We start from the raw sequence: 18,251 nt of genomic DNA on the forward strand, positions 1-18,251 counted from the left end.
GCAGGTTTTCTAATACTCCACACCCGATTAATCACACAAAAAAATTGTATGAACTTTAATTCATTAGAAAGGAAAAACTGCAATATCATTTTAAGGGGTTTCTTATACCTTAATAAGTAATAAATAAGCAAACAGTCTGCTTATTGTTTCTCACAACAGCATAAACATTTACTATGACAAAGGACAAATACATAGTCTTAGTCTTTAAATAGTCTTTGAATCTGACACATCTCTTAACTGTTATTGTCAGACTTATCCAGATGATGATTTTTCAATAAAAAGGCAAAATTCTGCTTTAAATATTTTATTAATTTTAATCAAATAGCTCAAAAAATTGCATAGGATACATAAATGGGTGATGCATAAAAATTGCAGGAATGATTTAAAAATGTGTGCAAGAATGATCCAAGTCATAACTTTAATATACCACCTAAACGCAGTGTTTTTTCTAGGATTTATAACAGTGATTTGCATTAGAGAGAGTTAGACAAAGTTTTAAAGTAAATCCATTGCATTCTTTCACATATGTAACACAGAAATAATAACTGTATCATTAATAATTAGTATCATTATTATTATCATCACCTCGAGTACATGACTGTTATTCTTCACAGATTTGGTCAGATCTGTCAAACAGACAGAAGAAATGTTTGCAAACATTTGCAGGAGTTATTCTAGTCAAAAACAGAAGTCATGTCTAATTGTATATAATTATGCCAGATGATTTAGTGTTGTCTACTGTTTTAAAGCAAGGGTTTATCAGCACAAATGTATTCTGGACCCTCTTCCCTGGGAGCGGGACACGAGATCCACATGTTGCATCTGGAGCAGCGAATTTCACTGAAAGGCCATGGAAATGAGGAAACATTCATATTACAAGTCTGCAGCTGATATTAGTTACAATCACAGTTGTGCATTTTAGTACAAATCAATGAAAAAGCTTTTAAAAAAAAAATTACTTCAAAAGTGATTTCATTGTACAAACTCTTGTTTTTAAAGTGTTAGTATAAGGTTTAAGTCCAAAGTTGAGAATTACAGGATTTTTTCAGATTAGGTCAGAAAGCTATGTTTGTAGTAAACATGCCCTTTAGAATAAATCAAATTAGAAGGTCACGATGGATTTCTTACACATACTACAAATCCATGTTTATAATGTGTTTGGTGTACTGCTGGCTTCGCTCTATTGTAAGACATTGTTTGCATCGAGCTGTTTGGAAAGAGTACGGCAAGTGTGTGACTAAGACATTGACTTATCAAGCAAAGAGCGGCATCAGGCCTCGCTGGAGAGCTGTGTGCTTTATAAATTGTTGAGCTCCTGAAGGGTCTGGTCCAGCACTTGGTGCATGTTCAGATTCTCCTCTTTGGCCTGGGCCAGTTTCTCTGGTGATGTGAGAACAAGGAGAGATTTGGTGAGACAGCCTTAAAATACAACTTCAAAATCAAGAAGCACATGAAACGAGCAGACAAACAACTATTGACAATCATAAAATAAAAACTATAAAAATGATGGGAATGACTGTTATCATTCTCTAAGAATCCAGATTCATTCAAATAGAGTACGTGTGACCCTGGTCATTAGTATCATCTTTCTGAAAATAAGATTTATAAGAATAAATAATATTTCCACTGATGTATGGTTTGTTAGGAGGACAATATCTGGTCAGGATACAACGTTTTGAAAATCTGGAATCTGAGGGAGCACAAAATCAAAATACTGAGAAAACCGCCTTCAAAGTTGTCCAAATGAAGTTCTTAGCAATGCATATTACTAATCAAAAATTAAGTTTTGGTATATTTACAGTAGGAAATTATCCTAATGATTTTTGGCATAAAAGAAAAATCTATAATTTTGACCCATACAATGTATTGCTGGCTATTGCTACAAATATACCCCAGAGACTTAAGACTTGGTTTTGTGCTCCAGGGTTATGTACAGGAAATAAATTAGCATATGATCAATAGATAGTTCTTCTTAGGCCTTTGATGTAGTCTCTGTATATATATATAATATATAAATCCGGTCATATTAATCTAACTGTCCCTGGAGTTAATACACACCTCTACAGGTAAAAACCATGGATAACAGTATCTTTGCAGCTCAGTATTTCCATAATCATCATCACCTTTTATATGAGTTTGTCAAGTGATTGTTCTTCTGTCAAACCAGCTATCAGCAAGAAGCAATGTTTCTGAACCATCTGCAGTTTGTGTAATATGAAAGCATTCGATATTTAATAAAGACAGAGCATTTTAAAGGCGCTGTTAATAACACAAGCAACTCTGACCAGGCTGTGTCAAACAAAGTTGCACATTTGTGTCACAAAAAACAGGAATGTTAAAAAAGCAACAACAAAAAATTGCTGGTGCAATAATGCAAAATGGAAACAGCAGTTATTACATGACTTTGAGCTCATCTAGGGATTTATATGTGTATATAATTTATGAACATTCAAAAACAACTAAAAAACCTCAAGCAAGCTTTTTTATATGCATTGTGAAAATGTTCACAATCTTGATGCTTTCATCCACATTTTTAGCAACACCAACATTTTGGATAAAAATACAGAAGTTAAAACCAGTTAAAAATAGTTTCTAACATTCAGGACCCACAAAGTCACCTTGGTTTCTGAAAGTTAACCACTTACTCAGAGTTAACTTACTTGGGTCAGTTTAACCTGCTTTCTGGAATACACAGAACTAAAATGATACATTACAGGCAGTCAGTTACATATATTTTTAAGAAAACAGTGACATCTTGCATTACTTTATGCCTGATGACTTTATAAATTTTCTAGGTTTCTAGGTCACAGAAAGCTAATTTGGACCATAAAATCTCGCTGAGCAAGTGAGTTTGAGTTTAGTTTAATGGCATCACAGTCTGACTGTAACTCTAAACCTGAAGTCTTGAGGTGTGTCACCATCAGAGCAATGCTAGAGAATCAACGTTAACTATGTTGATGGAGATCCGTTGATCAAGCTTTGACAAAGTATCTTCTGACTCAGAATTCATTGTAGTTAATAGAAAAACCTGAGATCCAGCCTGAGATCCACCTTATTATTCCTGTAAGAGAAATGTGTGAATGTATTGTGTCTGGCTTTCGGTTTCATCTACGTCCAGCTAATTTGAGCTCTGCATAATATAATATATGTTAAAATAGAAAAGTGTCCTGTCCAAGCTGTTGCTATAAAATTAGCAGGAGTATCATTATATGCTTAAACATTAAGATTTGTACTCAAGGAAATTACTAAAGCAGTCAAACCTGTTCATAAGAGGAGGGTGTCCCAATACTTTTGGCATATATAGTGTGTATATATACACACATACACACACACGCTATCTTCCTGAATCAATGGTAGTCTGGTAGCTCTTGTGTGCTTATGCGCACAACAACGACTGAATTCACTGCACTGGTTGTCATAATCTGAATTATACACCTTCCACATATATAATGGATGACAAATCTGTGATGATGCAAAATAAATATAGAAATCAAGAAACAGAAGGAAGACATTTGCACATTTATTCCAGCAGCAGGATGAAGTAAAGCAGCAGCGAGCACGTCTGAGTGGAAGCGCCAACATTACGAAATAAAGTCACTCTTATCAAACACCAGTCATGAGAACAACACTTCTATTACACATCACAGAGACAGGAGCTGGACAACACCTGATGTCCGATTCACAGAGAAAAACAGACAGAACACGGAAGAGAAGGATGAGGAGGAGACGGAGAGAGCGCTTAGAGGGTAGTCATGTCGTTCAGAGCCAGATCCAGCTCCTCGCTCAGGGCTTTACCCTTCAGTTTCTGAGCGTACACCTCATCTGTACATCATCCCAGAGGAGAACACACACACATGAGACGGACAGAACGAAACAAGCAGCAGAAAAAGACAAAAATAAGACCGTGAGATGGACGACCAGTTTCAACGATCACAGTTCTTTCACTGCAATGTCTGAACAACAAGCAATCTTGGTTAGAAAACCTTGACTCGAGCATCATTTTCAAGCTCACTCGAAGAGTCGCTCTGAAATTAATCCCATGATACATGCTCTCACGTGTCGCTCTTACTCTCTCAACATCTAAGGTGTCACCTCACCAAAAACAGATGCCATGCAGCTCCAGTCCTTCAAGAGACACTAGATCCATCTGTTGGAAACGCACACAACGCCTACGACACTTCAAGCAATGTTAGTATATGAGATCCGGCTCATCTGGTCATGCAAAACGTTTTTAAATTCTTCTATGAACCATTCTGGTTTATATAAGTGAGAATTAGAGCGAGTGAGGCCACAGAACTGTTAATACACACAAGTAGATTGTTGTTATTTTGTCATGAGTAGAGTCAGTCTTTACAGGCAGCAGAACAGATCTTGAAGGTGTACCTTCTAAATCATCAATGGTCTTCTCGAGCTTCGCCACAGACCTCTCAGCAAACTCAGCACGCGTTTCAGCCTGGAGAAAAACAACATCTTCATTCATTTTCTCAAAATGAGCTTCTGTAATGAGTCTCATGAGTAATGGCGATCAATGAGCTGATCAAATGGCATGAATTGTTTTGTTCATCAGTCTGAATTATTTAGTTTTACACACTGAATTGTCTGAAGGAGTTTCTCACTCAACGAAACAATAAAGAGAAACGTGAGAACACACAGAACATAAAGAGCGCTGGATGTGTGACTGAACCAACAATCAAGTGAAACCAAACCTGCTAATGCATCCTATCTTCTGCCAGAGATAAAGAACTTTCTTTATTGTATTTTTTTATCTCTGAGATAAAGTAGTTCAACACTGCATGGATGTACAAACCATATTAGTGATATATATATATATATATATATATATATATATATATATATATACACACACACACACACACAAATATATGGTCTTTTTAGTATTTAATTAAACATAATCAGTGACGATACTCTCAAAACTGAACGGTCATGTTCACTCAGGCTAACAACCTCAGTCATAAACCTCGATCCATAAATAAAACCTCTAGCAATCAATAACCTCCCAAATCAGTTCTGGTTACACCAATGATAAGACTTCAGTCTCCAACTGAACATGTGCACTGAAACAATTGATAAGAAAACTGTGTTTCTCTATGTTCACTAACAAAACAAGTGTTAGCAACTACATTGTGTATTTCTGTAAGGACTTGTGTTGTGTGGACTGAAAAGCTTCATGTCATGTTTTACAGTTTACCATGTTATTTACCACAGTTAACTGCAGTTTCTATGTTCAAGGTAGTTTAATCAGGTTTCAGCCAGCTTTAACAAAGCTATAGATGCTCCCATAACGGTGTATAATAATACGGTCAAATTGAAATGAGTTTATCGCTGACAGAGAGGAGCAGTTGTGCTGAATTTCCATAAACTCACCTCTTTAAGTTTGTCAGTCAGTACTCTGATTTCCTCTTCATATTTGTCTTCCTTTGTGGAGTACTGGGGAATAAAACATGAATAATTGATGCTGCAGCTATTATTGTGTCAAGTTAACTGAAAATCAAAAGTATTTTTCGCAATCTGTGCAATAATTATGCCTTTGAAGATAAAACAAAGGTTTTATTTACATACCATTCAATAACTAAGAACTCTTCACAGGCTAAATGCTCACTGCACAATACTAAAATACATCTGATAATGGATTTTAAATAGTAATAAATAAAAAAAAGTATGAAGAAGAGCACTGGATAGCATTGGCAAAAGAGAGATGGCAGGGAAGTCTATGGAGACTGGGAGTGTGAGAAAGCTATTTTACTCAACCAAGGGAACAATTGACTTCATTGGCTAATCTGACCCTGTATACAATGCTGCTTTAAGGGGAATCTCATTTTGAAGTTTGGCTTAAAATTTGGATAAATGACATTTGAGATACAATCATTTTTTGTACTAACACCCCCATGAGAACTTGAAAATGAATAGCATGGCATTTGGACTTTTCTCTGCAACAAACGCTAGGGCTCTGCATACCTTATCAGACTGTGCCTCCAGGGACTTCAAATTGTTGGTGACATTTTTCAATTCTTCCTCTAGGTCACCAGATTTGCTGTACCACAGCAAGAGAAGTGGGAAAAGAAAGGGCAAAGGAAAGGAGAGAGACAGCACTTTGAGAAGACAGGAAAGGCAGGGGTTTAAGCTAAAGAGACCCCAACATGAATGAAACAATGAGGTCATTCCCTTAATTTTGGCTGAATATTAGAGCTATTCAAAGTTTCAAGCACATCAGGCACTTTAAATGCCTTTACATGTTATTCACAAAACAGTTTCTTAAGAAAAGCAATGCAGAATATAACAGCACCGGAGAACTGGCTACTTTACTAATAAACTAATAATTAATAAAAAAATAATTATAATAATACAAATAAACTAAACAATAATAATAGTATTAAAAATAATAATAAAAATAATTAAAACTAAATATTTTCCGAGGTGATTGTTACATAACAGCAGTAATTAAAGTGTGGTATTCCCCAAGGTTCTAGTTGAGGTCCCTTTTTCTTTTGCAAAAGATGCGTTTATTTGCAGAGGGAGAGAGCCGAGAAGAGCAGCACAGGAGGACACAGATCTCCGAAAATGAGGACAGGTCAAAAGAAGCCGTAGTTAATGCACTACATCAGTCTCTCGGCAGTACCTCTTCCTCTCCGGCCATCATGGATTTGAAATTCTGGTCCATGAGTTTAAGTTCCTCCTCCAGCTGCCTGACTCGACTGGGTTAGTCCAAAATGGGCCAGTGGGGGAAGGGGGAGGTAATGGGGAGTCACAGGATAAGGAGCAATGGATCATGCATTTTGAACACAAGGAGAACGGACAATCAGAAACCTTGCTGTCGTTAAATAATCATGAGAACTCTTCTGTTATTTTGTTAAAGCTTGCAGTCCATAGGATTTGCCTTTTTATCGCCATCTCTGTTTGAAAACCTACAATTACAGCTGATTGCAGAATTATCTTCCCTGTGTGGGCTGTGCAGCTCCAGCGAGGATTAGTCTAATGTTTTGAGGAGTGTGTGTGTGTGGCAGTCAGTCACCGCACCACTGTGGATATTTACTGTACTTCACAATCACAGATTCTAGCCTACGTCTTGGAAGTATGACCAAAATAAAAATTTTCACTGGATATTGTCATCTGAACAAGTAACAAGTCTGCCACGTTTGTTCTGACCAACTGAGTAAAAAAGCATTACAATAAATTGCGCAATTGTGATTTAAACTAATGATCGGTTCATATCAAACCATGCAAATTTTTATCATGGTTATACTTTGTTCTCAAATTAACAATGTTAACAACATTAGCATTGCTTGACTATTAGTATAGTGTGCATTAGTGTGAAGATTTCAATTTCGGTACAGTCTAATCTCAAATTGTCATATAATTCAAATTTAATATTAAGAAATTATTTTAACCCAAAAAGAAAATTAGAAAACCTACCCGTACCACTCAAATTGGAAAACATTATTATAAGATAACCTTTGTGAATAGGGCTAAATTAGGCAATAGTTTTGAACACTGGCTGGTTATGCATTTGCTCAAATATTAATTTCAGATCATTTTTAACAAAAAATAAAGTTACGGACTGCAGCTTTAAATTAAAAAGCATTTGCAGCTGACAGAATACTGAAAATATGTTTTCTGAATGTAGCTTTGTAATTTGTTAGACATGCATATTAAACTCATGTTATTCATACAAATCTAACCATTGTGAATACATATTCCACACATTGCTTCTGAGTAAATTAATACAAATCAACACATTTTTGGCAAGGAATCTGATTAAGCTTGCTCATGTTTTCATGATATTAGTGCTAGCCTACATTTTAAACATCCAGGAATATGCTCCCTAATACTGAAATTAAAGTGTCAGTATCAAATATCAGTGACTACAGAATCCCGTTAACACACAAAGTTACTGATATTATTATTTATGATTAAAGCAATAAAGTTCAGTCTCAACTAAACTGTTTTAATATGCGTTATATGTACTTACGCCTCAGCCACTTCAGCTCGCTCCTCAGAGCGCTCCAGCTCACCCTCAAGAATCACCAGTTTACGGGCCACCTGCGCGCGCACACACACACACACACACACACACACACACACACACACACACACACACACACACACACGTTTACAATTACAGTCAAATAACAAATATCACAGATCTCTAAAGCCAGGTTACGAAGGAGGAAGTTAATCCCCAATGCAGAAAAACTCAGGTTTCGGTATAGTGACATATCCTTCACACTAAAAAAAACGTAAGTGCTTACGGATCCTTAAATATCAATCAGACACACTGACAGAAATTGCAGCTTGATATGAAACGTGGAATATACATGATCTATCAAACTTGCAAGAAATGGCCATAAGCCAATGCTGTGTGTAAATGTTATGTATAAATATATATTTGAAATGAATAAACATGAAATATAAGAAAACACAGATAAATAGTTTATGGACTGACTTGGCTTTTTCTTTTGTCTGAATCCTGAGAGTTTATGAATCTAGAAATAATAATGTTTTCCGTGTCTTCCATTCCATCGATGTGAAATGTTGGAACTTTTATGCATGTTCCTAATTAAATAAAAGCATCTAATCATAAGAAGCTTGCAGTGGTTTAATATCGTGAGGTCAGCTGACATGCACACCTCCTCATATTTGCGGTCAGCCTCCTCAGCGATGTGTTTGGCCTCCTTCAGCTGCATCTCCTGGATCTCCATCTTCTCCTCGTCTTTTGTTGCTCTGTTCTCGATCACCTTCATTCCTCTGTACGGAGAAACCACGCGCTCAGTATTACATTCACAAATGTCTGAACACGACAGGTTTAAGGGATTTACTCATCAAACTCTGGACAGATGGCTGATCCTTTACACTGTGGGAAGTTTGTCTTTTGAAATGAAACTCTGGCTTTGACCAGGTATGAAAAACATTTCTTTTTTTTTTCTGATAACAAAAAACTAAAGGGATGCGTGTCCAATAAATGTGTGTGTAGTGTTAGTGTCCCACCTCTCGCTCTCATCCGCAGCTTTCTCAGCCTCCTCCAGCTTCTGTAGCGCGGTGGCCAGTCTCTCCTGAGCGCGGTCCAACTCCTCCTCCACCAGCTGGATACGTCTGTTCAGGGACGCCACCTCGGCCTCGGCCTGCCGTCACAGGAGAACCAGTCAATCACAGCGTGCCATGAGGACAAATCTCATCTGGAACTTCAACATGTTGGATAATGGGATGGCAGCATGCAATGTGAAAATCTAGAGATTAATCTCCTATTAAGTGCAAAATCACATCTATAACATCAAGATAAAAGACTTCTGACTCTAACCACAAATTTATTTCTTCATACTGGTATGCTTCCTCAAAAGCACGTCTTTTGAAGAACAACAAAAAACAAAAAAGTAGATTTTTTTGCATTTATGAATGTATTTATTTACTATTAAAACAGCTGTAAAACACAGTACATCAAACAGGAGGGCAGCAGAAGCAATAATTTTCTAAAACAACATTTTCTTCCTCAAAAGCACTACGAGAACCATCTATGGAGCTGTTAACCAAACAAAACGGTTACATTTGTGCATTTCTCCAAAGCCAATTCATTTCCATTTGAGCTATAGGTTTTATTAGTTCATGCAGTCACTGGCAGAAGTTCCCATCAGACACATTCTCTACCAATGCATTACAGGCTATAAAGTTCAACTTTAAAATGCAAAGTTCACAGCGTAAAGAGGGTTGAGCTCACTATCAACCGTTTGTCCAATGCTTTAATAGCTAACTACACGCTAGCAATGCTATTACCACTGTTAACCCTTTGAACGTGGGAACATTTAATCATGTCACCAAACACAGCACACTATGAACATGAATGAACATGAACAACGTGCCTGAAGCTATTAGACAATATTCAAAAAATGCCAATTCTACTGGGGTTATGTTGAAAACATCTTTATAAAAGAAGTTCTTCTTCATAATCTAGTGAAACATCACTCCTCGGTACAAAGGTTTCATCAGTTGTTTGTGGGTTAAAGGCATGCTAGCTTCGAGAGCTGTTTTTATTGCAAGGTTAAAATCAAGGATAAAATATAAAAATAGCTAAAACAGCTGAAACTTCATATAAGATGTTTAAGAACCTTTTTAATAAATCTGAAACCAAATCTGGATTTATTGTTAGAGTGTGTGAGCAGAATTAAAGTCTTCATTAGAAATATCACATTCAAATAAAGTGCTGCACATAAATGACTTCATACATACAAATATTTTTGGGAAAAAACATCTGTACATGCACGTTCGTTCTGATCTACTGAAAACATACATTTTTAAAGTAAATCACATGAATGACCTTTTTGCTATTTCTCAGATTAGATGACGACGCATGCTTGTTAAACTTGGGTTCAGAAACTGTTTCCAACCTCAACATTACTTAGTGTAACTATAGCCATACTTTCTGTAGAGTAATGTTATCCTCACTTTCTAAGCAATTCAGTCTGATTACTTTAAGATTACATATTACACATGTAAAATGTCATTAAAGAGAAAGCGCAGAAAATAGTTTTGTTGTTCTTGTTCAACTATTGATATTTGTTCATTTTTAATGAAAAAGACAAAAAAAAAAAAAAAACTCCCGTAGTGCCCTGCTAGTGTAAGGCATGGATTGAGAGGATGGACAACACATTGAACTTTTGTCCAAACCTCAACACATCTACAGGACAAGGACACAGAATGATTAACTCAGTCTGGGCTGATGGACTCAAGTGTCTGCATTCAGATGGACTAAGATCATTGTGTAATTGACCACTAGCATCACATATCCACAGGTCCGTGTCACAGAAAGAGCTTGATTTTGAAGTGAGAGATGCTCTCAATATAACCCCTAATCCTCTTCTCAGGTCCAGCGCATTAGCTCAAGATCGTCTGACAGCTCGCGTGAAGCAGATCAAACCTAGGATTGTTTCACCTTAAGATGATACTGATCTTTGGATGACACAGTTTTTGAAGTGGACTTCATGTTTGGATTTGATTTAAAGGTTTAGTTCACCCAAAAATCTAAATTAGCATTTGTTTTACTCACCTTCAAGTCATCCTAGGTGTATATGACTATCTAATTTCAGACGAATCCAATCGGAGTTATATTAAAAACTGTCCTTGCTCTTCCAAGCTTTATAATGGGACTAGGTGGGTGTTTTTGTTCAACAGTCCAAAAGTAGTCAAATAAAGCGCGCACATCCGTAATAAAATGTGCCTCACACGGATCCAGGGGGAATAGAGAGCATATTAAATATAACTCCGATTGGATTTGCCTGAAAGAAAAATATCATATACACCTATGATTCTTCGAGGAGGAATAAAACATGGGCTAGTTTTCATTTTTGGGTGAACTAACCTTTAAAGGAAAACAGAACATCTCAAAGTCAGAGCACTCAGATGCCAACCTCGAGAAACACCAGTCTTACATTTATGACCCGGGACCACAGAACCAGTCATAAGAGATCATTTTTTTGATTCATGCATCTGAAAGCTGAATAAATAAGCTTTCCATTGAAGCATGGTTTGTTAGAACAAGACAATATTTGGCCGAGATACAACTATTATAAAAATATGAGGGTGCAAAAAAAAATTATATTTAGAGAAAATAGCCACAAAAAAAAAAACACTGGCTGAAAAAAAGTCCTTGGCACTGTATATTACTAATCAAAAATTAAGCTTGGATATATTTATGGTAGGAAATTTACCATATATCTTCATGGAACATGACCTTTATTTAATATCCTAATGATTTTGGCATAAAAGAAAAATTGATAATTTTGACCCATACAGTGTTGGTTGTCTCCTGCTACAAATACACTTGTGCTCCTGATGACTGCTTTTGTGCTGCATGTTCACATATACATGACCCATTATAATAAAGATACTGTGGTCGTTTAGGACATCACACCTGGCCTGCAGTAGGCCTCTTCTCAACAAACAGTCTGTCTGGTTAGGTCGGAATAAAAGGACAACAGTAATGCAGTGATGAGGAGGTCTTTGAAGTTAACAAGAAGAGAACAGTGTACATAAAGAGATAAAACATGACTGTAACAGAGTTGTCCAGGCTGCAGACGAGCCTCACATCCAGCACGATCTGTCTGTTTCTGGGGTCACTCACTCTCTCTCTGCTCTGCCGCTCCAGGTCCACCTCCCTCTGCAGCAGCTCTGCGCGCTCCTCCGCCTCGTCCGCCTGCTGCTGCAGGCTCTGGATCTTCCTCTTCACCGCTTCTATGGATGTTACCGAGGCCATCGCCTCTGGATCCCGAGTCCGGTATTAATAACACGACAGGGCAGCAGCGATATCGCTATATCTCAGTGATCTTGCCTTTATCAGACACCGTTCAGGTTAAACATATTAGTTTCGTCCTGTAAAGAAGTAGGATTCCCCCGGTAAAGTGTAGCGAGCGCTGTGTTCGCACCGCGGGAGAAGCACACATCCGTGGGCCGAGCTCGAGCTGATGTGCGCCGGTGCAACAGATGGCGCAGTGGTGTGCACCTGTCAGGTGACCCGGAGCACTCAGAGCAGCACAGAAGCAATACACACTCTTGCGTTTGTAATAAACACTTGCTTAGAAAATACAAATGTAAGAAAAACAACAAGGAAAAAATACATAAATTATAAAAAATAAAATAAATAAGAATTTATTTTAAATGCAATTTTAATATCTTCTTGGGGGGTAACCTTAATAACCTTGCGGTCTTTGTCTTTGCACTTGACCACTTGACTACAAATATGACATATTTCCAGTATTTGGCCCAAGTGTCCAAGTGTGTGTCTTTTTTTTCATTACCTGATCTGATCTTAAATCATGTCAGTGCCTTTGTTCTGTCTTAAGACGCACAGCAGTAATGTGTTTTCTAAGGCATGTTTATAAAAATGACTTTAATGTCCTAACTGGACTATGGCCTCAGCCCTGTCTGTAAAACAAGGCCATAGTGTTGTAAGTGTTTACATAGCTTGATTTTTATTTTGAAGCTCTTTCACTGATAAAAAGCATTTGCAAATATTGTACAAAATTAATACCACCACTACTCATTTTAAAGCATTGCACCAATAAAACGTTTTTCTAACAAATTATCTGTAATATCTAACTATTATAATAATATTTAAGTTAAACTCGAAAAGTTTCCGTGACCTCTCGTGAGATCTTGGGAAAAGTCTCGAGATTTATTTCCAGAACATGTGTAGAAGCTGCTAAGTGTGAAACTTTAGGGTTAAAAGCACGGTTTAAAAAGATGATATCACAGGGTTGCGCGTAGTGTGAAAACACCCTCTGTGACTTTAACCACTGAATTTTACAATAGGCTGATTGTCAAAAATGATTTTTTTTATTTACTGATTGTTTGCAAAATCACGGCAAAGGTTTTTATGAGGTTTTGTTAAAAAAAAGAAAAATGAGGACATCATTCATGGCTAATAAATACACAGATTTAAATGTATTTACAGCCTATTGAATTCTTGGTCACATATCTGTCATGATCGTATGTGCCCAAATTGAGCATTTGATCTCAGAGACGAGTCTTACTGCTTGCAATCTTTCTACATCATTGTGTCTGTCCAGTCACATGAATTTCAAACAAATTACAATCATAAAACAGGATGTTTCAGACGTTTGTCCTCAGTTATATTACTGTCGTTAGACCAGTCCACTCTGGAGATCATGACATCACTTCACTGTAAACAAAGGACTGCATTCCTCTGATGTTTCTCCTTTTTTGGCCTCGTATTAATGATGTAAACACAGTAGACACACAGCGAGTGAAGAAGTTTCCACATGAAAACATTTCCACGATCACTGGATTGTTCTTCACATTTAACTAGTTGATAATTAGCACATGCACATTTATTCCAATGCTAATCCCAAACACATGATCTAATGGAGATTTGGGATTGACAGTCTCATCATCACTGAGTTGGACTGATCTCCTACAAAGCTGCTTTGAGTCACGGATTGAACAAATGCAAATTAAAAAGCAGACCTTTCGAAGTCAAATACACTAATGCACACTTTTAAATATTTGATAAGTTTGATAAATATGTAACCGGTGTATTTTCAAGAGTCGTCTAACATTTGTGAGCTGTTTGAACCATCCATAGACTATTTATCAGATCTAAATTTCACAAATACTAATATTAAACACTGCAGACCTTACAATACATTTATGAAAAAGTATTGATAATACTGTGATAAAGTAGTATACCATGGCACTACCATTGTACATGTCCAAAAGATAATATTTCTCTGGTACCATGCCCAAAGACCATGAAAATACCATTTGTATCATTTGCACGTATATTATATTGAAGATAAAGTATATCATGCTTGTATTCTGGTCATCAGTGAAGAGTATTGGATACTGAGATTTAAATGAACTGACCGTGTGAGTGTGGAAAGGTCTGTGAGGTGCTGACAGGGTTTATGAAGTGTTTACAGAATCTGATACTGTTGGAGGGGGCAGCTGAGGATCCTTCACATATCATACTGACCGCAGATCCAACATTTCACACCTCTTAAACCTCTCGTACCCAGATCTTATGCTTGAACACATTCCTCACTCCCAATTATCAATTCTAATGCCAAACACTGTCATACATATGTGTGTATGTAATTATTATTAACATATAGATCTGATCTGGTAGTGATGGTCCTAAAATAGGCCTCCTTTATCAAATGAAAAAATCTAAATATATTTTTTATTTTAAGTACAGTGTGAAATATGATCCTAATATGCCTTTTTGAGATTCATACAAAATATTTAGCCTTCAAATAAGGCACAAGTGGGCTTATATTGTTTTACAAATGTTGTGTAGCCTACATTTTTTGGGGGATTGAAATATCCTTTTATTTATATTTAATATTGTGAAATATTTTAATATTGTAATGAATTGTAAAGATGTAATTTATTTCTGTGATGCTCCGCTGTATTTTCAGCATCATTCCTCCAGTCTTCAGTGTCACATGATCTTCAGAAATCAGAATAATACGCTGATTTACTGCTCTAGAAACATTTCTGATTATTATCAGTGTTGAAAACAGTTTTGCTGCAGGACACTTTGATTAGTAAAAGAAAAAGTTGAAAAGAACAGCATTTATTTGAAATAGAAATCTCTTATAGATGTCTTTACTATCACTTTTGATCAGTTAATGCATCTCTGTTAAAGTAAAAAAAAACAAATCTTTCTGACCCCAGACCTGTAGTGTATAATAGTACATGCACAACATCTCAAACAAGGCGTTGAATCTGTAATGATTTGTGTGTCACTCACGTCCGTAGCCTTCTTCTCGGCCTGCTCCAGTTTCTCCTGAGCGTCCTTCAGTGATTCGGAGTATTTGTCCAGCTCGTCCTCCACACCCTTCAGCTTCTTCTGCAGGCCCAAGAGCTCCTCTTCCAGCTACACACACAAACACACACATCAAGCTCTGAAAATACTGTCAAATGGTGCCATAAAGCATAGTTTTATTCAAACGGATTTATTTGCCCAGGCTCTTGATGCTTGATTTGAGTGCTACTACAGAAAGACCGACTGAGGGACAAAGTCAGGGTAGAAATGATTTCAGAAACATTTGTTTCTCCATATTTTGGAAGACCATTACTTGTCAAGTAATGTGTCCACCATTCATACACTGATGATAAATGATTATGTGTAAATCCCAGCTCATAACCGTCTCATTCAGGTGAGCTGTTAGGGAGGGCATGAGGACACAATTATAAAAGGCAAGGTTATGTTAAAGCAGAGACCCCCACCCACCCATTAACCACACATAGCTTAGTGTCATGAACCAGCCTCTATTTATTGAGAGCCAGCGGGACAGTCGGATGCTGCATATGGAAACGATATGATGCAGGCTTCAAAAATAGAGCCCACTTTGGTCAGCTCATAAACTGAGAAGTGTAAAATAACAACAGTGATTGACAGAACAAGTGAACGGTGTCAAAGCAATGCACTCATGACGGATGCCTTCCCTTTATTCTGTTTGACGGACCGGGACAGTTATGAGAAGCACTGCAGCTTTGACGTCGAACGCAGCCCGGTGGCTCCAGATGGTACACAGCCTTGATCCTATTATGATGAACAATTCCATGAAGGTGGAGCAGGACAAAAAAAGATCGAGGGCAGCATGTGTGGTGACCAAATAACAAAGGCCTTGGGACAAGAATAGATGAAGCTGGACCATCAGACCAGGCTTTCAAGAAATAAAATCGTGATTTAATCTTTGTTAAAAACCAAAAGTGCATTTAATCAGTTACGGAAGCATATGAATTTGGAGGAAGGAGTCAATCAAATTCTAATAGATGAGATATACACAGATTCAAAATGAAATGGAATTAACGTCTACAAACGATCATATTACACGTGCTCCGACAAAATAGTTTCTGTTCTGCTGTTACTTGTGTCACATTTAATCAAACTCAGCCTGGGTCTCTTAATGAAATGGCTGTAATCAAGTATACCTACTTAAATATACTAACATATTCACACTGCTATATTTGGCATGGGCCACTTCAGTTAGTCCTGATTGATAGGTCTTAAGGAACAAGACTAAAAATAGTTCAACTCATCAGAGATGCTGGACCATAACCTGGGATTAATCATCAGTTTTTGGACTTGATGACACTGACCAGATGATTGCTGATACACATGCTGGAAAGGTCAAATGACACAATTTCTGTACTTAGTACTGAGGGAAAAAACTAAAAAGGTTTATGTATTTATTTAGATCTCTGCTTCGGCAATTTTCCTCACACTTTTCTTTAGTCCGCTTTTCTCAGTTTAACAAAGAGTTCAGTAAGACATATGAAAATTAACAAAAACATGGATGGATCAACAGAAAAAGAGTCTTGTCTGATAATCAGTTTTCAGTTCACCAAACTCATTCCATTTACCTGTTTGCATTTGTCCTCTGCTCCTTTCTTGTCTATCTCTGCTTGTTCTGCGCGATCTATGGCATTCTCCTTGTCTAGCTTCAGCATCTGCATTTTCTTCTTGATGGCCTCCATGGTTGATTTCCTGGGTTTCTGCTAGCAGCCGAGGAGAAAGAGGAGAGCTGGTTCAGAGAGTGGAGGCAGAGACGGACAAATCTGAGTGCGCAGCAGAGAGGCGGCTGGAATCCTCTCCAGAGGAACGCTGGTCTTTTTTGGAAACTTCTCTAAAGTCTCTGGGAGAGTGACGTCCCCCTTGCTCTGATACGTCCTGCTGAATGGGCTCTGCATTTGACCCTGTGATTTTGTCCATGTATGGGAGGCTCTGAATCCTCATTCTCTAGTCATACTTGAAAAGATCTGAGGTCAGGATTATTCAAGTGCCCTGGGAAAACTACCGATGATAGTTGCTTTAACTTAAATTCTATCATGATTTTTATGAGCAGCATCTCTGCAATATGCTGTATGACTTGTGACTTAAAGGTAATGTTCTTAGAAAACACTTTCACTGCCTGGACAAAGATTTCCTTTTCCCACTGATTTCAGTCATATAATTTTCCTGCTGTGTTCAACAGTGAGTTATATTGACATTGTGATGGTTTTTGAATGCTAGTACTTTCTTTACAAACAGATGGTATAAAATGCACAATTTGTGTTTGCTGTTTTGGAAAGAACAAAAAATGGTTTTATGTGTCAAGGCAAATGAGAAATACTGCTTGGTCATGTTCCAAGGATTTTCAAGCTTGCAGTTATTGAACTGCTTGTAAAGAAGGCACTACTTTGTTTTGGTTAATTGTAGAACCATCTAAAAACTTTGATTTATGTCAAAAACACTAGATCATCACATTAGCATTTGTGGGAAGATATGTTCATACTCTCAGATCAGTACCATTTTGTGTGTAAATGAGGAATTGTCAAACATTAAACAAGTATATGGGGTACCACAAGGCTCAGTATTAGGTCCTCTTGTATTCACTGTTCATGAACCCTTTACCTAATGTTATCATGAAGCTATGCTTTCATTGTTATGTTAATGACAGTTAGCTTTACATTTGTTTGTTTGTTTATTTGTGTAGCACATTTAAAAACAAATAAGGTTGGCCAAATGGGTTTTCAATAAAAACAACATTTAGAAAAACGAAGAAGACAAAAACAAAACAACATTTAACAACCAAAATATTCAACAAGCTCAACCAAATGCTTGGGCATCCATCAAAGTAGATGCCCTTTTAAAAGAAATTTAAATAACCGAGCGTGGCACAGTATCTGATCTCCAGGGGCAGGTTATTCTAAGATGGTGTGCCACAAAAGAAAAAGTC

At 37.1% G+C, this 18,251-nt stretch overlaps 1 protein-coding gene across 8 annotated transcripts; it reads right to left on the minus strand.

Annotated features, from left to right (window-relative positions):
* Nucleotides 1-288: 288 nt before the first annotated feature.
* LOC113109543 (tropomyosin beta chain) lies at nt 289-17,173 on the minus strand. 8 transcript variants are annotated; one of them, XM_026273145.1, is made up of 9 exons: nt 16,897-17,171; nt 15,278-15,403; nt 9,004-9,137; nt 8,646-8,763; nt 7,988-8,058; nt 5,977-6,052; nt 5,386-5,448; nt 4,384-4,453; nt 289-1,380 (listed from the first exon to the last, which is right to left on the minus strand). In XM_026273145.1, the coding sequence occupies exons 1-9, from the start codon at nt 17,008-17,010 to the stop codon at nt 1,298-1,300; spliced, it is 855 nt and encodes a 284-aa protein (XP_026128930.1). In that variant the 5' UTR covers nt 17,011-17,171; the 3' UTR covers nt 289-1,297. The 8 variants fall into 8 exon arrangements, with proteins under 8 accessions (XP_026128930.1, XP_026128928.1, XP_026128934.1 ...); XM_026273143.1 differs by lacking the exon at nt 5,977-6,052 and adding an exon at nt 6,638-6,713 and having other exon boundaries at nt 16,897-17,167; XM_026273146.1 differs by lacking the exon at nt 289-1,380 and adding an exon at nt 3,505-3,822 and having other exon boundaries at nt 16,897-17,173.
* Nucleotides 17,174-18,251: the final 1,078 nt, after the last annotated feature.

This window comes from Carassius auratus, chromosome 10 (genome assembly GCF_003368295.1).
Source record: "Carassius auratus strain Wakin chromosome 10, ASM336829v1, whole genome shotgun sequence".
Classification (NCBI taxonomy): domain Eukaryota; kingdom Metazoa; phylum Chordata; class Actinopteri; order Cypriniformes; family Cyprinidae; genus Carassius; species Carassius auratus.

Bases quoted from the DNA above. Each gene is read 5' to 3' on its own strand.
- LOC113109543 (XM_026273145.1), bottom strand. From the start codon at position 17,010: ATGGAGGCCATCAAGAAGAAAATGCAGATGCTGAAGCTAGACAAGGAG. The intron at 4,454-5,385 runs GTGAGTTTATGG...GTTTTTCTCCAG, and splicing joins TGACTGACAAACTTAAAGAG to GCTGAAACGCGTGCTGAGTT. The intron at 1,381-4,383 runs GTACACCTTCAA...TCACATCACCAG, and splicing joins GACCATTGATGATTTAGAAG to AGAAACTGGCCCAGGCCAAA.